Raw genomic sequence first — 23,939 nt, forward strand, 5'->3', positions numbered from 1 at the left:
AGTTAGAACAGAACGCAGCCTGGGAGAGCTCCAGAGAGGACCTGTCAGGGGTGGGTTACTGACAGGGGCCTAGGAGAAAGAGTAGAAAGTGACGGAACCGCGCCTGCACTGCCTTGCGGCGGTATCCTAAGAAAGGACATGAAGAGAAGGATATTGTGGAAAAGTGAGAAACGAGATTAAAGCACAAAGGAGAGCCAGTAGGAGTCGTGCTCCGAGAACAGCAACATCCTACTGGGGTGCGTAGCCGGTGACCGGAACACCGAGGAAGTAACTGACTCCAAGCATTACTTCAAACAGCGGCAGGACAGTTGATTATAGGTTGGCTGTCTACCATACATCACCTAAGAAGACATAGGGGGCAAGCGTGGAGAGGGGCATCTCTAGGGTCCCAGAATAGCTCCAAGCCTTCCCGTCAAACGGGTGCGTCCTATCCAGATAAACTTGGGGGACGGAGAGAGAGAAAGAACGAACATGAGAGTTGTGAGGACTATCCCGAATGCTCAGCAGGGAAGAACTACAACACACAGGCGCTAATGGTAGGCACTGATTTCCACCTGCAAAGGGAACCCTGGATGTGCCTTCGGACCGGCCGGTCTCAGACAGCCCAGTTAGCAGTGCTCTGGACTAAGGATACCGAAGTCTTCAGTAAAAGGTAAAGAGACTGCAACCCTGTGTCCTCGTTATTAACTGCGCCTCACATCATTGCCACCTACACTACTGGGAAGCCCTGGGGACACACTTCACCTGTGGGACGGTAAACCATCTAGCTGCCATCACATCACCCCAGTGGACCCCAAGCAGCGTCGGTCACCCTGACTGAATACCACAGGTGGCGTCACGAAACCTTAGCCGACTTTCATCACCCCTTTTATTGGATGCCCCTTAGCAGGGTCATGGACCAGGTGACAATCCTAGTACTGAGACAGAGAGGACCGGTACCGAGTAACCCACGGCCCTGTGTCTGGGGGCGCTCCACTTTACATGGTGTACATCCTGCAGTGTAGTGATTAGCTCTTCCCCCTCAGTACAGTGATAAACTCCTCCCCTAAAGGCTGTTTTCCAGTGCAGTGATAAGCCCTCCCCTCTGGTCTGTTCGGAAGTGATAAGCTCCTCCCCTCTGTTCTGAAATAATAAGCTCCTCCCCTCTAGACAGTTCAGCATTAATAAGCTTCTAACCTCTTGGCTGTTCTTCAATGCAGTGATAAGATCTTCCCCTCTGGCTGCTTTGCAGGTACAGTAAGTGAAAAGCTCAAGGTTGTTCTGCAGTGCTTTGATGAGCTACTGTCCTCTGGCTGTTCCCTTCTGACTGTTCTTCAGTACAGTGATAAACTTCTACCCTTCTGCCTGTCCTGCAGTGCAGTGATAAGCTCTCCTCCTTTGGATGTTCTGCGGTGAAGTGTTAAGCTCTTCCTCTCTGACTTCTCTGCAGTGCAGTAAAAAAAACTCATACCCTCAAGGAAGTTCTGCAGTGCAGTGATAAGCTCCTCCCCTCTGGGCTATTCTGCAGTGCAGTGATTAAATTCCTCCCTTTATGGCTGTTCTGTAGTGCAATTATAAGCTCCTCTCTTCTGACTGTTCTGCAGTGCAGTGATAAGCTTCTCCCCTCCAGGCTGTTCTGCAGCGCAGTGAAGCTTCTTCCCTTGAACTGATCTGCAGTACAGTAAAAAGCTCCTCCCCTCAGGACTGTTCTGCAGAGCAGTGATAAGCTCCCCTCTCAGGACTGTTCTGCAATGCAGTAATAAGCTCCTCACCCTCAGGGCTGTTCTGCAGAGCAGTGAGAAGCTCCTCCCCTCTGGGATGTTCTTGCAGTGCAGTAATATGCTCCTCCCCTTTGAGATGTTCTTGCAGTGCAGTAATACTCTCCTCCCCTCAGGGATGTTCTGCAGTACAGTAATAAGCTCCTCCCCTCTCAGGACTGTTCTGCAGAGCAGTGATAAGCTCCTCCCCTCTGAGGTGTTCTTGCAGTGCAGTAATAAGCTCCTCCCCTCAGGACTGTTCGGCAGAGCAGTGATAAGCTCCTCCCCTCTGAGATGTTCTTGCAGTGCAGTAATAAGCTCCTCCCCTCAGGACTGTTCTGCAGAGCAGTGATAAGCTCCTCCCCTCTGAGATGTTCTTGCAGTGCAGTAATACGCTCCTCCTCCTCAGGACTGTTCGGCAGAGCAGTGATAAGCTCCTCCCCTCTGAGATGTTCTTGCAGTGCAGTAATAAGCTCCTCCCCTCAGGACTGTTCGGCAGAGCAGTGATAAGCTCCTCCCCTCTGAGATGTTCTTGCAGTCCAGTAATAAGCTCCTCCCCTCAGGACTGTTCTGCAGAGCAGTGATAAGCTCCTCCCCTCTGAGATGTTCTTGCAGTGCAGTAATAAGCTCCTCCCCCTCAGGACTGTTCGGCAGAGCAGTGATAAGCTCCTCCCCTCTGAGATGTTCTTGCAGTGCAGTAATAAGCTCCTCTCCCTCAGGACTGTTCGGCAGAGCAGTGATAAGCTCCTCCCCTCTGAGATGTTCTTGCAGTGCAGTAATAAGCTCCTCCCCTCAGGACTGTTCTGCAGAGCAGTGATAAGCTCCTCCCCTCTGAGATGTTCTTGCAGTGCAGTAATATGCTCCTCCCCCTCAGGACTGTTCTGCAGAGCAGTGATAAGCTCCTTCCCTCTGAGATGTTCTTGCAGTGCAGTAATAAGCACCTCCCTTCAGGACTGTTCTGCAGAGCAGTGATAAGCTCCTCCCCTCTGAGATGTTCTTGCAGTGCAGTAATATGCTCCTCCCCCTCAGGACTGTTCTGCAGAGCAGTGGTAAGCTCCTCCCCTCTGAGATGTTCTTGCAGTGCAGTAATACGCTCCTCCTCCTCAGGACTGTTCTGCAGAGCAGTGATAACTCCTCCCCTCTGAGATGTTCTTGCAGTGCAGTAATATGCTCCTCCCCCTCAGGACTGTTCTGCAGAGCAGTGATAAGCTCCTTCCCTCTGAGATGTTCTTGCAGTGCAGTAATAAGCACCTCCCTTCAGGACTGTTCTGCAGAGCAGTGATAAGCTCCTCCCCTCTGAGATGTTCTTGCAGTGCAGTAATATGCTCCTCCCCCTCAGGACTGTTCTGCAGAGCAGTGGTAAGCTCCTCCCCTCTGAGATGTTCTTGCAGTGCAGTAATACGCTCCTCCTCCTCAGGACTGTTCTGCAGAGCAGTGATAAGCTCCTCCCCTCTGAGATGTTCTTGCAGTGCAGTAATAAGCACCTCCCCTCAGGACTGTTCTGCAGAGCAGTGATAAGCTCCTCCACTCTGAGATGTTCTTGCAGTGCAGTAATAAGCCCCTCCCCCTCAGGACTGTTCTGCAGAGCAGTGATAAGCTCCTCCCCTCTGAGATGTTCTTGCAGTGCAGTAATACACTCCTCCTCCTCAGGACTGTTCGGCAGAGCAGTGATAAGCTCCTCCCCTCTGAGATGTTCTTGCAGTGCAGTAATAAGCCCCTCCCCCTCAGGACTGTTCTGCAGAGCAGTGGTAAGCTCCTCCCCTCTGAGATGTTCTTGCAGTGCAGTAATATGCTCCTCCCCCTCAGGACTGTTCTGCAGAGCAGTGATAAGCTCCTCCCCTCAGTGCAGTGGCTCCACTTTTCTTTTTTCTCCCCCCTCCTTATTCCATTCTCATTTGTCATACACCAATGTTGCTAACATTTCTGCATATAATCTCTCCTTTCTTTTCTTTCCTAGATTGAGTTACTTATTCCATTCCATCACAGATTCTTTTCTTCTGTCATAAATATCAGAATTCGATACCTGAGCAGTGACTCATCGCTCTACTCCCTGGTTTTTCACAATGTGAAATAGCCTGTCTGATCCAGCTTGATCCCCCTCTGGTATTCCTCTCCCTAGACCTTTCACCCAATTATTCTTAGATTTTTTCCTATTGTTGTGTTTGATTTCTTTTTAACATTTGTATCAGTTTTATGGTATTTATTTTTTATAAAAATGTGTATATTTTGATATTATTCAATTATTACAAATCAAACAAATGTCTAACGTCAATACTGATCCAGAGTCACTGTTTGAACTTTGACATAGTCATGTGCCCGGTTTGGCGTTTTCTTTACTTTTTTTTAAAAGACCGCTTATAAGACGAACATTCCTGACAGTCATCCTCAGGTTTTTGTCCTGATGAAGAGGTCATGTGAGACCTTGAAATGCGCTGACCTGTAAAACCTTTACAATAATACACCATTGATTTCATCTTTCCATTGAACTTCCTTCAGCAGCGAATTGAATGACACGTCCTTCCTGTTCTTCATTTTCCATGCGTCCACACGTAACCAGTGTCCTGCAGCAGCTGTAATACGTGTCCATCTTGTGTTGCTTACTTGCAACCACACCAGGTGAGTGTTCTCACACTTCCTACTCTTCCGTTATCATCGGATAAGACCCTACAGTGATAAGCTCATCCCCTCTGAATGATCTGCAGAGCAGTGATAAGCTCCTCCCCTCTGATCTGCAGAGCAGTGATAAGCTCCTCCCCTCTGAATGATCTGTAGTGCAGTAATAAGCTCCTACCCTCAGGGCTGTTCTGCAGAGCAGTGATAAGCTCCTCCCCTCTGGGCTGTTATGCAGTACAGTGATAAGCTCCTCCCCTCTAACTAACCTGCAGGGCAGTGATAAGCTCCTCCCCTCAGGGTTCTACAGTGCAGTGATAAGATACTCCCTTCAGGGCTGGTATGCAGCCCTCAAGGCTGGTATGCAGTGCAGGGATGCGCTCCTCCCCTCAGGGCTGTTTTGCAGAGCAGTGATAAGCTCCTCCCCTCAAGGCTGTTCTACAGATTAGTGATAAGCTCCTCCCCTCAGAGCTGATCTGCAGATCAATGATAAGCTCCTCCCCCAGGGCTGTTCTACAGAGCAGTAATAAGCTCCTCCCCTCAGGGCTGATCTGCAGAGCAGTGAAAGACTCCTCCCCTATGACTGATCTGCAGTGCAGTGATAAGATCCTCCCTTCAGGGCTGTTCTACAGAGCAGTGATAAGCTCCTCCCCTCAGGACTGTTCTACAGTGCAGTGATAAGCTCCTCCCCTCAGGGCTGCTGTTCTGCAGTGCAGTGATAAGCTCCTCCCTTCAGGGCTGTTCTACAGAGCAGTGATAAACTCCTCCCCCAGGGCTGTTCTGCTGTGCAGTGATAAGCTCCTCCCCTCAGGGCTGTTCTGCAGTGCAGTTATAAGCTCCTCCCTTCAGGGCTGTTCTACAGAGCAGTGATAAGCTCCTCCCCTCATGTCTGTTCTGCAGTGCAGTGATAAGCTCCTCCCCTCAGGGCTGATCTGCAGTGCAGTGATAAGCTCCTCCCCTCAGGGCTGATCTGCAGTGCAGTGATAAGCTCCTCCCCCCAGGGCTGATCTGCAGTGCAGTGATAAGCTCCTCCCCTCAGTGCTTATCTGCAGTGCAGTGATAAGCTCCTCCCCCAGGGCTGCTGTTCTGCAGTGCAGTGATAAGCTCCCCCCTTCAGGGCTGTTCTACATAGCAGTGATACGCTCCTCTCCTCAGGGCTGTTCTGCGGTGCAGGGATAAGCTCCTCCCCTCTGGGCTGATCTGCAGCGCAGTGATAAGCTCCTCCCCCAGGGCTGCTGTTCTGCAGTGCAGTGATAAGCTCCCCCCTTCAGGGCTGTTCTACATAGCAGTGATACGCTCCTCTCCTCAGGGCTGTTCTGCGGTGCAGGGATAAGCTCCTCCCCTCTGGGCTGATCTGCAGCGCAGTGATAAGCTCCTCCCCCAGGGCTGCTGTTCTGCAGTGCAGTGATAAGCTCCTCCCTTCAGGGCTTTTCTACAGAGCAGTGATAAGCTCCTCCCCTCAGGGCTGCTGTTCTGCAGTGCAGTGATAAGCTCCTCCCTTCAGGGCTGTTCTACAGAGCAGTGATAAGCTCCTCCCCTCAGGGCTGATCTGCAGTGCAGTGATAAGCTCCTCCCCTCAGTGCTGATCTGCAGTGCAGTGATAAGCTCCTCCCCCAGGGCTGCTGTTCTGCAGTGCAGTGATAAGCTCCCCCCTTCAGGGCTGTTCTACATAGCAGTGATACGCTCCTCCCCTCAGGGCTGTTCTGCTGTGCAGTGATAAGCTCCTCCCCTCAGGGCTGATCTGCAGTATATTGATGATCTCTTCTCCTTTGGGCGAGTTCTCAGCCTCCGCTTACATGTTCATGTAGGAAGTGAGAAGAGAACTGAGGAATTGAAGAAATGTGACATTTGCTAAAAATTCACAATTTTTGATTGTTTTAAACATTAAACATAAAACAACAGCGGGAAGAAATGATGGCGGCTCAAATATAAAAGCATCATCCCTAAATGTGGCAATAAATGTGTGATACATTGGACACTATTCTTTCCTTTAGAGCATTTCCCCCACGGTTACATTACAGCGCTGCTTCTTGGCATGACGATAGAAATAAAAAACAGAATGCGCATTTGTGAGGGCGGCCAACATGAAAAGTCTGAAAGACACAAAAGAAGAACGCAATAATAAATTAACCATCAATTAATCATTTAGGGCCATTCCATAAGGGCACTCCCAAGTAATCCTATAAGGCCGGTTTCACACGTCAGTGGCTCCGGTACGTGAGGTGACAGTTTCCTCACGTACCGGAGCCACTGACACATGTAGACGCATTAAAATCAATGCATCTGTGTAGATGTAATTGATTTTTTGCAGACCATGTCTCCGTGTGCCAAACACGGAGACATGTCAGTGTTCATGGGAGCGCACGGATTACACGGACCCATTGACGTTCTCCGTGTGCAGTCCGTGTGCTGTGCAGGAGACAGCGCTACAGTAAGCGCTGTCCCCCCCACTGGTGCTGAAGCCGCCATTCATATCTTCTCTGCAGCAGCGTTTGCTGTAGAGAAGATATGAATATTCCTTTTTTTTTTTTTTGTTTCTCGTGTTTAAAATAAAGATCCATGTCCCCAGCCCCCTCCCACCCCCTGTGCGCCCGCCCGCTGTTCTTAAAATACTCACCCGGCTCCCTCGCTGGCTGGCGCTGCTTCCTGTCCTGGCCGCACCTTCTACTGAGTGAGCGGTCACGTGGGGCCGCCGATTACAGTCATGAATATGCGGCGCCACCTCCCATAGGGGTGGAACCGCATATTCATTACTGTAAATGAGCGGCCCCACGTGACCGCTCATACAGTAGAAGGTGCGGCCAGGACAGGAAGCAGCGCCAGCCAGCGAGGGAGCCGGGTGAGTATTTTAAGAATAGCGGGCGGGCGCACAGGGGGTGGGAAGGGGGTGGGGACATGGATCTTTATTTTAAACACGAGAAACAAAAAAAAAAGGAATATTCATATCTTCTCTACAGCAAACGCTGCTGCAGAGAAGATATGAATGGCGGCTTCATTTTTCCGGTACCGGAATTAGCTGGACGTGTGGGACTGCCCTAAGGCAGGGTGCTTGTAAACGGAATGAAGGCATCCTGGTGGAGGAATACAATGCCAGAGCTGCAGTGAGGACTGACACATAGAAGAGGAAGTACTGGGAGGGGGTGTACAGTGAATAACTTTTTTTTACCTTAAGTACATGATGGAACATTTCGGCACTCGGTTTTCTCCTCCAACTTCAGAGTTTCCCCATTAATAGCATCACATTTTACTTTTGCGATTCCAGAGAAAAAAACTTCTACAACTTTAGTGGCTCCTTGCACAATAGTTCTAACAGTATAAAAATAATTTACAATATTATAAAATATTATATATCTAAAATATATTTAAAAATATATAGAAAATATAATACTCTTGCCTATAATACTGCCCCCTATGTACAAGAATATAACTACTATAACACTGCTCTTATGTACAAGAATATAACTACTATAATACTGCTCTTATGTACAAGAATATAACTACTATAATACTGTTCCCTATGTACAAGAATATAACTACTATAATACTGCTCTTATGTACAAGAATATAACTACTATAATGCTGCTCCTATGTACAAGAATATAACTACTACTAGATGGTGGCCCGATTCTAACGCACCGGGTATTCTAGAATATGTATGTATGTATGTATATAGCAGCCACATAGTATATAGCAGAGGCCACATAGTATATAGCAAATACCATGTGGCCTCTGCTATATACTATGTGGCTGCTATATACATACATATTGTAGAATACCCGATGCGTTAATACAGGCCACGCACTATATAACAGTGGCCACGCAGTATATAACACAGCCCAAACAGTATATAACATTGCCCACATACTATATAACACAACCCACGCAGTATATAGCAGCCACGCAGTATATAACACAGGCGACGTAGTATATAACACAGGGCACGCAGTATATAGCACAGCCCACGCAGTATATCACACAGCCCACGTACTATATAACACAGCCCACGTACTATATAACGCAGCCCACGCAGTATATAGCAGCCACGCAGTCTATAACACAGGCGACGCAGTATATAACACAGGGCACGTAGTATATAGCACAACCCACGGACTATATCACACAGCCCACGGAGTATATAACACTGCCCATGTAGTATATAGCAGCCACGCGGTATATAACACTGCCCACGTAGTATATAGCAGTGTGGGCACCATATCCCTGATAAAAAAAATAATTAAAATAAAAAATAATTCTATACTCACCCCCTGGGATCCAGCGAAACTCTGGCGATGCGCGCGCGGCTGCCGCCATCTTCCGTTCCCAGGATGCATTGTGAAATTACCCAGATGACTTAGCGGTCTCGCCGGGAACAGAAGATGCACGAGCGCATCGTCGGACGACGGAAGGTGAGAATAGCAGGTTTTTTGTTTTTTTATTATTTTTAACATTACATCTTTTTACTATTGATGCTGCATAGACAGCATCAATAGTAAAAAAGTTGGGGACACACAGGGTTAATAACAGCGGTAACAGAGTGCGGTACCCGCGGCCCGTTACCGCTGGCATTAACCCTGTGTGAGGGGTGAGTGGAGGGGATTACGGAGCGTGCGCCGGGCAGTGAGCGCAGGGGAGTAGGGGAGGGACTAATCGGACTGTGCCCATCGCTGATTGGTCGCGGCAGCCATGACAGGCAGCTGGCGAGACCAATCAGCGACGCGGGATTTCCGTTACGGAAGTTGCCGACAGAAAGACGGAAGTACCCCTTAGACAATTTTATATATAGATAATACTGCCCCTATGTACAAGAATAAGGATATAACACCTAAAATACTGCCCCCTGTGTACAATAATATAACTACTATAATACTGCCCCTATATACAAGAATATAACTACTATAATACTGCTCCTATGTACAATAATATAACTACTATAATACTGCCCTTATGTACAAGAATATAACTACTATAATACTGCTCCTATGTACAAGAATATAACTACTATAATACTGTCCCCTATGTGCAAGAATATAACTACTATAATACTGCTCCTATGTACAAGAATATAACTTCTATAATACTGCTCCTATGTACAAGAATATAACTACTATAATACTGCCCCGATGTACAAGAATAAGGATATAACTCCTATGATACTGCCCCCTGTGTACAAGAATATAACTACTATAATACTGCTCCCTATGTACAAGAATAACACTTCTATAATACTGCTCCTATGTACAATAATATAACTTCTATAATACTGGTCCTATGTACAATAATATAACTACTATAATACTGCCCCTATCCACAAGAATATAACTACTATAATACTGCTCCTATGTACAATAATATAACTACTATAATACTGCTATGTACAAGAATATAACTTCTATAATACTGCTGTTATGTTCAAGAATATAACTTCTATAACACTGCTCCTATATACAACAGGCTATAAGGCTATGTGCATACGTTGCATTTTTTTAGCGTTTCTCTGCGTTTTTTTTTGCTGCAGAAACATTTAAAAAAACGCTTACCAAACGCATCCCATTATTTTTAATGGAATTCAACATTGTTGTGCCGATGCAGCGTTTTTTTCTGCGGAATTTCATCGATTTTGCTGCTATACAATTGTATTGGGACACATGGGGAAAAAAACCCCCAAAAAACGCAAAAAAAAGCTAGAAAAACGCGAGTGGATTTCCTGCGAAGGGAGTCCGGTTTTGATGAGGAAAATTCTGCTTACATTCTGCAACATGGGCACATAACCTTATACTGCTCCTATGAACAAGAATATAACAACTATAAGGCCGGCTTCACACTTGCGAGTTTTACGGACGTAAGAGCGCAGAAACTACGTCCGTAAAACTCGCAAAACATACGGCACAATTATTCTCTATGCCCCTGCTCCTATCTGCCGTATTAAACTGATCAGTATTATACGGCTTTCTACGGCCGTAGAAAATCGCAGCATGCTGCGTTTGTCACCGTATTGCGCAAATTAAACATCAATGAAAGTCTATGGAAGCCCCAAAAATACGGATTACACACGGACCAGCAGTGTGACTTGCGAGAAATACGCAGCGGTGTTAGCGAGAAAAGCCGGCAATTCAGTGCGGTGTACAGTAAAATCACACTGACAGCTTACAGTAGAATAGGTAGAATAAATGTGTACACATAGAATAGGTATATATATATATATTTAAAGCCGGTAATTCAATTACCGACTTTTGCTTTCTCCTTCCTAAAACCCGACATGATATGAGACCTGGTTTACATACAGTAAACCATCTCATATCACCATTTTTTTTGCATATTCCACACTACTAATGTCAGTAGTGTGTCTATGCAAAATTTGGCCGTTCTAGCTAGTAAATTAAGGGGTTAAATGGCAGAAAAAATTGGCGTGGGCTCCCGCACAATTTTCTCCGCCAGAGTAGTAAAGCCAGTGACTGAGGGCAGATATTAATAGCCTGGAGAGGGTCCATGGTTATTGGCCCCCCCCTGGCTAAAAACATCTGCCCCCAGCCACCCCAGAAAAGGCACATCTGGAAGATGCGCCTATTCTGGCACTTGGCCACTCTCTTCCCATTCCCGTGTAGCGGTGGGATATGGGGTAATGAAGGGTTAATGCCACCTTGCTATTGTAAGGTGACATTAAGCCAGATTAATAATGGAGAGGCGTCAATTATGACACCTATCCATTATTAATCCAATACTAGTAAAGGGTTAAAAAAATACACAAACACATTATTAAAAATTATTTTAATGAAATAAAAACAAAGGTTGTTTTAATATTTTATTGAACGCCCAATCCAATCACTGAAGACCCTCGTTCTGTAACAAAAAAAAACATAATAAACCAACTATATCCTTACCTTCCGCAGATCTGTAAAGTCCAACGATGTAAATCCATCTGAAGGGGTTAAAATATTTTGCAGCCACGAGCTTTGCTAATGCAACATTGCTCATGTCTGCAAAACCCCGGAGAATGTAGGTAAAGTAGGTCAATGACCTATATTTACCTTCATTTGCGGTGAGGCGCCCTCTGCTGGTTGTTCCTAGATCGTGGGAACTTTCCTAGAAAGCTCCCTGGCTCGAGTTCATATGAGGACAACCAGCAGAGGGCGCCCTCTTATGATCTGGATGACTGGAGCGTTAATCATCATAAAAGGAAGAAAAAGAGCACGTCCTCCTGTAAATCTGAGGCAGAATATGACACCGGTCAGAGTGCTACTAGGAAGGTTCAGAATTCTGCAGGAGTGATGGTTGTGTCCAACAAGTATGGAGTTTTATCTGAGTCTAATGATGACGATTATGAGACAGAGTTGAGGAAAGTTGATGCAGAGTGTGACAGGGACATAGAGGACCACCCTCCGTCAAAGCGGAAGCCTTTATCTCTAGATCCTCCGGTAGAGTCTGAGATGGACACCGGTGGTGGACAGAACATCCCTGACTCATGATGATGGCAGTTACTTTGCTCTTTCTCTATTGTGTTGTGATGGGGGGGTTCCCATTAACACTAACCTCAAGTAATGTCAACAGTATTAAGGCAAGGAGGACGAGACATGTGGTGTATGAACATCTCACACATCTGGACACCGATGTCATTTTCCTGCAGGAGACACGACTGACATCTCTGGGGCTTATGAGAGAGGCTGAGAGGGAATAGCGGTGCGGTCCTTCTTTCTGGTCACTGGCTGTGGAGCCTTACACTGGAGTCGCTGTCCTGTTTAACACCAATGATGTGACTGTACATAGGATGACGGAGGTGGTCATAGGAAGATGTTTGGTCCTGGAAGTCACTATTCATGGTAGGCGACTCCGGCTTATTAACATCTATGGGCCACAGACAGTGACTGACAGGATCCAGCTGTTTAATAACGTTAAGCCTTACCTCTTCACTTCTCTTCCGGTGGTGATGGCAGGGGACTTTAATGCCATACTGACATCAGGTGACAGTTCCTCGGGAAGGACAGTGACCAGGGACGGTAAGGTCCCTACATAACATTATAATGCAGGCTGGACTGACTGACGTTTTCGCACAGGGAGGTTGACAGCCAAAATTCACATATTCATGTTCCAAAAGGAGCAGTAGGATACATTTTGCTTTTGTGAGTCCTACTGAGGCTGTCAGCACCCTGAGTGAGAAGGTCGTCCCTTACTTTGATCACCACGCCTTGTGCTTCTGTCTGGGGACCTCTAACTGTCCGGACATCGGTAGAGGGTTGTGGAAGCTCAATTCCAGTCTCCTGGATGATGCTTATGTTCAGAGTCGTGTCTACTCCCTTATCCAGCTTCATCTAGATAGGGTTGACTTCTATGACAACATGACCGACTGGTGGGAGGACGTCAAGGAGGATATCAGATCCCTCTTAAAGAGACTGTCAGTTAATAAATGGAGGAATAAGTACAGCCGGTACCTAAAGCTGCGTAAAGAATTGGAGTCACTATATTCGGCGGGCGGGGATGACAAAGTGAAGATCGACCGACTGAAATCTGAGATAAGGCAGTATCAGTATAGTAGGTATACCTCCCTGGTTCTTGAACGGGATTATGGGTCCTTGGGGGTCCCTGATCCCTTTGAGAATTGCAGGGAGAGGGTAGTCAAAAAAATGGTCACGGGTCTCACTGACTTCCAGGGTGTATTGCAGGATTCACAGGAGGGTATCCTGGAGGTGGTGAGATCTTACTATGCTGACTTGTTTCAGAGGAAAGTTTTGGATAAAGATAAGATGGCTCAATTCTTGGAGGCAACTCCTGCGCCTGATACTAATGATCTGGATTTTCTCCCTTTGACAGCAGAGTTAAGGGTGGAGGAAGTTAAGGAGGCTATTGATAAATTACATCTGAAGAAGGCACCAGGTCCAGATGGCATAACAGCAGAATTTTATAGGAAATTCAGAGACCTCCTGGCTCCAATCCTCATGGATGTGTATAGAAGTTGTCTAGAAAATCACCTGATGCCTCCATCCATGAGAGTGTCCTAGTTGATTCTGCTGTCTAAGGGTAAAGTGCCGAGCAACATCAAGAACTGGAGGCCGATTGCCCTCTTGAATGTGGACAGGAAGATTCTAGCAAAGATCCTGTTTCTAGATTAGTCTGTTTGTCCCCAGCACTGTTGGCAGGCTCTCAGTTTGGCACAGTAAAAGGGCGGAACATCTCTGGAGCAGTCCTCTCGATACGGGAGATGTTTGAGAGATGTAAAGCTCTGCGGTGTGGGAAATATATTGTTAGTCTGGACCAGGCTAAAGCCTTTGACAGGGTTGATCATGACTATCTGTGGGCCTCTTTGTCAAAGTACGGTATTCCGGGACAATTTGTCAATTGGCTGAAGACATTGTACAGAGAGGCGGAGAGCTTTCCTCTGATTAATGGTTGGCAGGGTGACACTTTTGGAGTTGAGGCGGGGGTGAGACAGGGTTGCCCACTGAGTCCTCTCCTGTATGTTTATGCCCTAGACCCGTTTCTGAGGTCACTGCAGGAGTGCGATTTTCAGGGGGTGCCGGTCCCCCATTGCCTGCCTCTGAATGTTGTTGCCTATGCGGATGATGTGAGGTTGGTGATCTCTAATCCTCGAGAGGTGCAGATGTTATCTGCGTCTATCAGAAGTTACTCAGAGGCCTCCAGGTCTCTGGTCAACCTTGAAACGAGTCAAGCTCTGTGGACATTAGATACTGATCCCAGCTATGATCTGCTGCAGTTTGCCAAAGCCTCCACCCATATTAAGATCCTCGGGGTTAAATTTGGGAGGGATGATAATGCCACCCTAAATTGGGAGGAGAAATTGGAAGCCGGAAATGCAAAGGTTCAGCGATGGAGGAACTGGAGGCTGACCTACAGAGAAAGGGTTGCAATGTTGAAGACTTATCTGGTCCCAGTTTTCTTGTATTTCTCTGTCATTTTCCCTTTGCCAGAATCTTTCTCAGCGAGGCTCTTCAGCCTGTTCTTCCAGCTCTTGTGGGGGAATAGGTTGAACCTAATAAAGAGGGGAATAGCGTACCTACGGCGGAGAGAGGGTGGGCTGGATATGTTGAATCCAAAGGTTTTCTTTGACTCCTTGTTTCTAAAGGTAAATTTTGGGAACATGGACTCAAACAGTAGCTCCCTGTGGGTAAATAGTATCAGGTACTGGATATTGCCTTTTGCAGAATCTTGGGTGCGAGGCGGCAGTCTCAAGAGGAGGAGATGGACAGGTGACTACCTCCCTCAGTATCTGGACTATGGTCTGAAGTGTGTTAGGAGGTGGGGACTGGAGAAGTCTTACATTGAGAGCAGTACGAGAAGAGACCTGTATGCTCATGTATGTATGACTTTCTTTTAAGGCCCCTTCACATTTAGCGACGCTGCAGCGATACCGACAACGATCCGAATCGCTGCAGCGTCGCTGTTTGGTCGCTGGAGAGCTGTCACACAGACCGCTCTCCAGCGACCAACGATGCCGGTAACCAGGGTAAACATCGGGTAACTAAGCGCAGGGCCGCGCTTAGTAACCCGATGTTTACCCTGGTTACCATGCTAAAAGTAAAAAAAAACAAACAGTACATACTTACCTACAGCCGTCTGTCCTCCAGCGCTGCGCTCTGCTTCTCTGCTCTCCTCCTGTACTGTCTGGGAGCCGGAAAGCAGAGCGGTGACGTCACCGCTCTGCTTTCCGGCTCACAGACAGTACAGGAGGAGTGCAGAGCGCAGCGCTGGAGGACAGACAGCGGTAGGTAAGTATGTACTGTTTTTTTTTTTTTACTTTTAGCATGGTAACCAGGGTAAACATCGGGTTACTAAGCGCGGCCCTGCGCTTAGTTACCCGATGTTTACCCTGGTTACCAGTGAAGACATCGCTGGATCGGTGTCACACACGCCGATCCAGCGATGTCTCCAGGGAGTCCAGCGACGAAATAAAGTTCTGGACTTTATTCAGCGACCAACGATCTCCCAGCAGGGGCCTGATCGTTGGTCGCTGTCACACATAACGATTTCATTAACGATATCGTTGCTACGTCACAAATAGCAACGATATCGTTAACAATATCGTTATGTGTGAAGGTACCTTTACTCTCCACTGGCCCTGAGAGATTGTGTCACCACCACCCTGCAGGAAAGCCTTAGGTTCCTAAATTGGAAACGACTTCCTCCTAAACTGTTTGATGTCACTTGGCTTTCACTGCATAGTCGGCTTTTTGTCAGGGGGAACCTGAAACATCTGAGTGTCTCTGATCGGAATTGTCCCCTTGGTTGTCAGCAGGAGGAGACTATGGAGCACTTTATATGTGATTGCTGGGGAGGGAGGAAGATCTGGGAGGAAGTGTCAGCTAATCTAAAAGTCCCCAGACTACGGATTCTAAAGTATCCTGACATAATCTATGGTGTCCCCTCCACTATTAGTAACATCGACAGAGAGACAATGTACATTATAATAAGTGTTATCAAATACTATCATTGGCACATGAGAACCCGGGTGTCACTGCACAATCAGCTGTTCGATCACACCGCTGCGGCTGGTCAGGTTATGTCAGAACTCCGGTGGATAAAATCGCTAGAAGTTGGAAGGAGTCCGAGAAATAATAAGTTATGGAGGAATGTAAATTTCAGTTAGGAAATATGATTTGTTTTTTTGTTTTTGTTTTTTTTTTGTTTTGTTTTTTTTTTGTGCTTAATTTTTCTTCTACCTCCAGGTGTGGACACTTTAATTTATGTATGAATATGATCTGATTATTTAGTACTTCTGTATATATAACCTAAGTGAATTGTGTTTTGTAATTCTGGGTGATTTTTGTTTTTATTTGTATTTATGTTTGGTTTTTATAATAAAAATTGCCCCCTATGAACAAGACTATAACTACTATAATAGTGCCCCTATGTTCAAAAATATAACTACTATAATACTGCCCCCTATGAACAAGAATATAACTACTATAATACTGCTCCCTAATTACAACAATATAGCTACTATAATACTGCCCATATGTACAAGAATATAACTACTATAATACTGCTCCTATGTACAAGAATATAACTACTATAATACTGCTCCTATGAACAAGAATATAACTACTATAATACTACCTCTATGTACAAGAATATAGCTACTATAATACTGCCCCCTGTGTACAAGAATATAACTACTATAAACTGCCCCTATGTACGAGAATATAACTACTATAATACTGCCTCTATGTACACGAATATAACTATTATAATACTGCCCCCTATGTACAAGAATATAACTACTATAATACTGCCTCTATGTACACGAATATAACTACTATAATACTGCCCCCTATGTACAAGAATATAACTACTATAACAGTGCCCCCTATGTACAAGAATATAACTACTATAATACTGCCCCCTATGTACAAGAATATAACTACTATAATAGTGCCCCCTATGTACAAGAATATAACTACTATAATACTGCTCTTATGTACAAGAATATAACTACTGTAATACTGCTCCCTAGGTACAACAATATAGCTACTATAATACTGCCTCTATGTACAAGAATATAACTACTATAAACTGCCCCTATGTACGAGAATATAAGTACTATAATATTGCCCATATGTACAAGAATATAACTACTATAATACTGCCCCCTATGTACAAGAATATAACTACTGTAATACTGTCCTTATGTACAAGAGTATAACTACTATAATACTGCCCCTATGTACAAGAATAGAACTACTATAATACTGCCCCTATGTACAAGAATAGAACTACTATAATACTGCCCCTATGTACAAGAATATAACTACTATAATACTGCCCCTATGTACAAGAATATAACTACTATAATACTGCCCCCTATGTACAAGAATATAACTACTATAATACTGTCCCTATGTTCAAGAATATAACTACTCTAATACTGCTCCTATGTACAAGAATATAACTACTGTAATACTGCCCCTATGTACAAGAATATAACTACTATAATACTGCTCCCTATGTACAAGAATATAACTATTATAAGGCTGTGTGTGCACACGTTGCGGTTTTTTCACGTTTTTTCCCGATAAAAACGCTATAAAACCGCAAAAAAAAAACGCATACAATAAGCATCCCGTCATTTAGAATGAATTCCGCATGTTTTGTGCACATGATGCGTTTTTTCTGCGAAAAAATCGCATCGCGGTAAAAAGCGCAGCATGTTCATTAATTTGGCATTTTTTTGCGGATTTCCCACTACAAAATGCAATGGGAAGTGTCCGGAAAAAACCGCGGCAAAATCGTGGCAAAAACACATGCGATTTTCTTGCGGATTTCTTGCAGAAAATGTCCGGTTTTTCTCAGGAATTTTCTGCGAGAAATCCTGAACGTGTGCACATAGCCTAATACTGCTCCTACTGTATGTACAAGAATATAACTACTATGAAACTACCCCCTATGTACAAGTAATACTGCCCCCTATGTACAAGATTGTAACTACTATAATACTGCCCCTATATACAAGAATATAACTACTATAATACTGCCTTCTATGTACAAGAATATCTACTATATAAATGTCTAAGGGTCACTTCCGTCTGTCCTTCTTTCTGTCGCGGATATTCACTGGTCGCGGCCTCTGTCTGTCATGGAATTCAAAATTGCTTGGAAGTGGCAAAACGCCCACGACCATTGCCACGACCAATCAGCGACGGGCACAGTCCGGTGGAAAAATGGCCGCTCCTTCCTCCCCGCAGTCAGTGCCCGCTCCATACTCCCCTCCAGTCATCCAGTCAGCCCTCACACAGGGTTAATGGCAGCGTTAATGGACCGCGTTATGCCGCGGTGTAATGCACTCCATTAACGCAGCTATTATCCCTGTGTAAGCAACTTTTTACTATTGATGATGCGTATGCAGCATCAATAGTAAAAAGATCTAATGTTACAAATAATAATAATAATAAAAAATAAAAAGGTTATTCTCACCCTCCAACGTGCGCGCTGTCCTTGGCAGTGTAAGCGGCAGGTTTCGGTGCCAAGGATGCTATGCGAGAAGGACCTTCCATGACGTCACGGTCATGTGACCACGACATCATCACAGGTCCTGCACTCATACCAACCCTGGGACCGGAAGCTGCCGCGTGCACCGCACACAGGCGCCAGGACTACAATGGGCCCTCGGAAGGTGAGTATATGTTTATTTCTTATTTTAATCCTTTTACATACGTTACATACGTGGCTGGGCAATATACTACGTGGCTAGGCAATATACTACGTGACTGGCCAATATACTACGTGACTGGCCAGTATACTACGTGTCTGTGCTGTATATTACGTGGCTCTGTGCTGTATACTATGTCGCTGTGCAATATACTACGTGGCTGGGCAATATACTACGTGACTGGGCAATATACTACGTGACTGGGCAATATACTACGTGACTGGGCAATATACTACGTGGCTGGGCAATATACTGTTGTGAATTCTGTGGCTGAGTTCACTTCTGTGGTCACAAGTGGTATTGCAGTCTCTGGGCTTCCTCCCTCAGGTGTTTTGGTGAGCTCGTTGGCTGCCTTGCTATTTAGCTCCACCTGAGTCTGTCTTCCTTGCTCCTTGTCAATGTTCCAGTGTTGGATCTGAGCTACTGCATCTTTCCTTGGGCCTGCTGCTCTGCTAGATAAGTGCTTCTAGTTTGTTTTCTGTTTTTTCTGTCCAGCTTGCTATTAACTTTTGCTGGCAGCTCTGAGAAGCAAAGGGGTGCACCGCCGTGCTGTTAGTTCGGCACGGTGGGTCTTTTTGCCCCTTTGCGTGGTTTTCGTTTTAGGGTTTTTTGTAGACTGCATAGTTCTCTTTGCTATCCTCGCTCTGTCTAGAATATCGGGCCTCACTTTGCTGAATCTATTTCATTCCTACGTTTGTCTTTTCATCTTGCTAACAGTCATTATATGTGGGGGGCTGCCTATTCCTTTGGGGTATTTCTCTGAGGTAAGTCAGGCTTGTATTTCTATCTGCAGGCTAGTCAGCTCCTCAGGCAGTGTCGAGTTGCATAGGTAGTTATAGGCGCAATCCACTGCTGCTTATAGTTGTGTGAGGATAGATCAGGTACTGCAGTCTACAGAGATTCCACGTCTCAGAGCTCGTCCTATTGTTTTTGGTTATTGCCAGATCTCTGTATGTGCGCTGATTACTGCACGCTGTGTTGCCTGATTGCCAGCCATAACAGTACAAGGAGCCACTCCAATGATTTCCAATAGAGGGAAAAAAAAAATCCTGACATCATTTTTTTTTCTTAGCTCTGTCTTCAGTCTTTTTTTTCCCCTAGACATTAGAGTGCTTCAGGACACAGCTGTGGACATGGATATTCAGGCTCTGTGCTCCTCAATGGATAATCTCGTTGTAAATGTACAAAAGATTCAAGATACTATTGATCAGAAATCGATGCTAGAACCAAGAATTCCGATTCCTGATTTGTTTTTTGGTGACAGAACTAAGTTCCTGAGCTTCAGAAATAATTGTAAGCTATTTTTGGCCTTGAAACCTCATTCTTCTGGTAATCCTATTCAACAGGTTTTGATTATTATTTCTTTTTTGCGCGGCGACCCACAGGACTGGGCGTTTTCTCTTGCACCAGGAGATTCTGCATTGAGTAATGTTGATGCATTTTTCCAGGCGCTGGGATTGCTTTACGATGAGCCTAATTCAGTGGATCAAGCTGAGAAAAATCTGCTGGCTTTATGCCAGGGTCAGGATGATGTAGAAGTATATTGTCAGAAATTTAGGAAATGGTCAGTACTCACTCTGTGGAATGAATCTGCACTAGCGGCTTTGTTCCGAAAGGGTCTCTCTGAAGCTCTTAAGGATGTAATGGTGGGATTTCCTATGCCTGCTGGTTTGAATGAGTCTATGTCCTTGGCCATTCAGATCGGTCGTCGCTTGCGCGAGCGTAAATCTGTGCACCATCTGGCGGTATTGTCTGAGAGTAAGCCTGAGCCTATGCAGTGCGACAGGACTATGACTAAAGTAGAACGGCACGAACACAGACGTTTGAACAGACTGTGTTTCTATTGTGGTGATTCTACTCATGCTATTTCTAATTGTCCTAAACGCACTAGGCGGTTCGATAGCTCTGCCGTTATTGGTACTGTACAGTCCAAATTCCTTTTGTCCATTACCTTAATGTGCTCTTTGTCATCATATTCTGTCATGGCGTTTGTGGATTCAGGCGCTGCCCTGAATCTGATGGATTTGGATTATGCTAAACGTTGTGGATTTTTCTTGGAGCCTTTGCGGTGTCCTATTCCGTTGAGAGGAATTGATGCTACACCTTTGGCCAAGAATAAGCCTCAGTACTGGGCCCAGCTGACCATGTGCATGGCTCCTGCACATCAGGAAGTTATTCGCTTTCTGGTACTGCATAATTTGCATGATGTGGTCGTGTTGGGGTTGCCATGGCTACAAACCCATAATCCAGTATTGGATTGGAACTCTATGTCGGTAACCAGCTGGGGTTGTCAGGGAGTACATGGTGATGTTCCATTTTTATCTATTTCGCCATCCATTCCTTCTGACATCCCAGAGTTCTTGTCGGACTTTCAGGATGTATTTGAAGAGTCCAAGTCTGATGCCCTACCTCCGCATAGGAATTGTGATTGTGCTATCGATTTGATTCCTGGTAGTAAATTCCCTAAGGGTCGTTTATTTAATTTGTCCGTACCTGAACACACCGCTATGCGCAGTTATGTGAAGGAGTCCCTGGAGAAGGGACATATTCGCCCATCGTCGTCACCATTGGGAGCAGGGTTCTTTTTTGTAGCCAAGAAGGATGGTTCGCTAAGACCGTGTATTGATTACCGCCTTCTTAATAAGATCACTGTTAAGTTTCAGTATCCCTTGCCATTGATATCTGACTTGTTTGCTCGGATTAAGGGGGCTAGTTGGTTTACTAAGATTGATCTTCGTGGTGCGTATAATCTGGTGAGAATCAGGCAGGGAGATGAATGGAAAACGGCATTTAATACGCCCGAGGGTCATTTTGAGTATCTGGTGATGCCGTTCGGACTTGCCAATGCTCCATCTGTTTTTCAGTCTTTTATGCATGACATTTTCCGTGAGTATCTGGATAAATTCTTGATTGTTTACTTGGATGACATTTTGATCTTCTCAGATGATTGGGAGTCTCATGTGAAGCAAGTCAGAATGGTTTTCCAGGTACTGCGTGCTAATTCCTTGTTCGTGAAGGGATCAAAGTGTCTCTTCGGTGTGCAGAAAGTTTCATTTTTGGGGTTCATCTTTTCCCCTTCTACTATCGAGATGGATCCGGTTAAGATTCAGGCCATCCAGGATTGGACTCAGCCGACATCTCTGAAAAGTCTGCAGAAATTCCTGGGCTTTGCTAATTTTTATCGTCGCTTCATCTGTAATTTTTCTAGCATTGCCAGACCATTGACCGATTTGACCAAGAAGGGTGCTGATTTGGTTAATTGGTCTTCTGCTGCCGTGGAAGCTTTTCAGGAGTTGAAGCGTCGTTTTTGCTGTGCCCCTGTGTTGTGTCAACCTGATGTTTCTCTTCCGTTCCAGGTCGAGGTTGATGCTTCTGAGATTGGTGCAGGGGCGGTTTTGTCACAGAGAGGTTCTGGTTGCTCAGTGTTCAAACCATGTGCTTTCTTTTCCAGGAAATTTTCTGCTGCTGAGCGTAATTATGATGTGGGCAACCGAGAGTTGCTGGCCATGAAGTGGGCATTCGAGGAGTGGCGTCATTGGCTTGAGGGTGCTAAGCATCGCGTGGTGGTTTTGACTGATCATAAGAACCTTACTTATCTTGAGTCTGCCAAGCGCTTGAATCCTAGACAGGCCCGTTGGTCGTTATTTTTTGCTCGTTTTGATTTTGTGATTTCATACCTTCCGGGCTCTAAAAATGTGAAGGCGGATGCTCTGTCTAGGAGTTTTGTGCCCGATTCTCCGGGGTTATCTGAGCCGGCGAGTATCCTCAAGGAAGGAGTCATTGTGTCTGCCATCTCCCCTGATTTGCGGAGAGTGTTGCAGAAATTTCAGGCTAATAAACCTGATCGTTGTCCGGCCGAGAAACTGTTCGTCCCTGATAGGTGGACTAGTAAAGTTATCTCTGAACTTCATTGTTCGGTGCTGGCCGGTCATCCAGGAATCTTTGGTACCAGGGAGTTGGTTGCTAGATCCTTCTGGTGGCCATCTCTGTCACGGGATGTGCGTGCTTTTGTGCAGTCCTGTGGAATTTGTGCTAGGGCTAAGCCCTGCTGTTCACGTGCCAGTGGGTTGCTTTTGCCCTTGCCGGTCCCGAAGAGGCCTTGGACACATATTTCGATGGATTTCATTTCTGACCTTCCCGTTTCTCAAAAAATGTCGGTCATTTGGGTGGTCTGTGATCGTTTTTCTAAAATGGTCCATCTGGTGCCCTTGGTTAAATTGCCTTCCTCCTCTGATTTGGTGCCTTTGTTCTTTCAGCATGTGGTTCGTTTACATGGCATTCCTGAGAATATTGTTTCTGACAGAGGTTCCCAGTTTGTCTCGAGGTTCTGGCGAGCCTTTTGTGGTAGGATGGGCATTGACCTATCTTTTTCCTCGGCCTTCCACCCTCAGACTAATGGCCAGACCGAACGAACCAATCAGACCTTGGAAACATATCTGAGATGTTTTGTTTCCGCTGACCAGGATGATTGGGTGTCATTTTTGCCGTTGGCTGAGTTCGCCCTTAATAATCGGGCCAGCTCGGCTACCTTGGTCTCTCCATTTTTCTGCAATTCTGGGTTCCATCCTCGTTTCTCTTCAGGACAGGTTGAGTCTTCGGACTGTCCTGGTGTGGATTCTGTGGTGGACAGGTTGCAGCAGATCTGGACTCAGGTAGTGGACAATTTGACCTTGTCCCAGGAGAAGGCTCAGCTTTTTGCTAATCGCAGACGCCGTGTGGGACCCCGACTTCGTGTTGGGGATCTGGTTTGGTTATCTTCTCATCATATTCCTATGAAGGTTTCCTCTCCTAAATTTAAACCTCGTTTTATTGGTCCGTATAGGATTTCTGAGATTCTCAATCCAGTGTCTTTTCGTCTGACCCTCCCAGACTCCTTTTCCATACATAATGTATTCCATAGGTCGTTGTTGAGGAGATACGTGGCACCTATGGTTCCATCTGTGGAGCCTCCTGCCCCTGTTTTGGTGGAGGGGGAATTGGAGTATATTGTGGAGAAGATTTTGGATTCTCGTGTCTCTAGACGGAAACTCCAGTATCTGGTCAAATGGAAGGGTTATGCTCAGGAAGATAATTCCTGGGTTTTTGCCTCTGATGTCCATGCCCCAGATCTTGTTCGTGCCTTTCATGTGGCTCATCCTGGTCGGCCTGGGGGTTCTGGTGAGGGTTCGGTGACCCCTCCTCAAGGGGGGGGTACTGTTGTGAATTCTGTGGCTGAGTTCACTTCTGTGGTCACAAGTGGTATTGCAGTCTCTGGGCTTCCTCCCTCAGGTGTTTTGGTGAGCTCGTTGGCTGCCTTGCTATTTAGCTCCACCTGAGTCTGTCTTCCTTGCTCCTTGTCAATGTTCCAGTGTTGGATCTGAGCTACTGCATCTTTCCTTGGGCCTGCTGCTCTGCTAGATAAGTGCTTCTAGTTTGTTTTCTGTTTTTTCTGTCCAGCTTGC

General features: G+C 45.8%; 1 protein-coding gene across 1 annotated transcript in view; it reads right to left on the reverse strand.

Annotated features, from left to right (window-relative positions):
• Positions 1-6,199: 6,199 nt before the first annotated feature.
• LOC138662324 (properdin-like) overlaps positions 6,200-23,939 on the reverse strand; it is a 53,421-nt gene continuing 35,681 nt past the window's right edge. Inside the window, exons 9-10 of the mRNA XM_069747819.1 lie at positions 7,513-7,652; positions 6,200-6,439 (exon numbers count right to left, since the gene is read on the reverse strand). Coding sequence (XP_069603920.1) covers positions 7,514-7,652 — 139 coding nt within the window. The 3' untranslated portion in view covers positions 6,200-6,439; position 7,513. The remainder of the gene's footprint in view (positions 6,440-7,512; positions 7,653-23,939) is intronic.

This window comes from Ranitomeya imitator, chromosome 2 (genome assembly GCF_032444005.1).
Source record: "Ranitomeya imitator isolate aRanImi1 chromosome 2, aRanImi1.pri, whole genome shotgun sequence".
Lineage (NCBI taxonomy): Eukaryota > Metazoa > Chordata > Amphibia > Anura > Dendrobatidae > Ranitomeya > Ranitomeya imitator.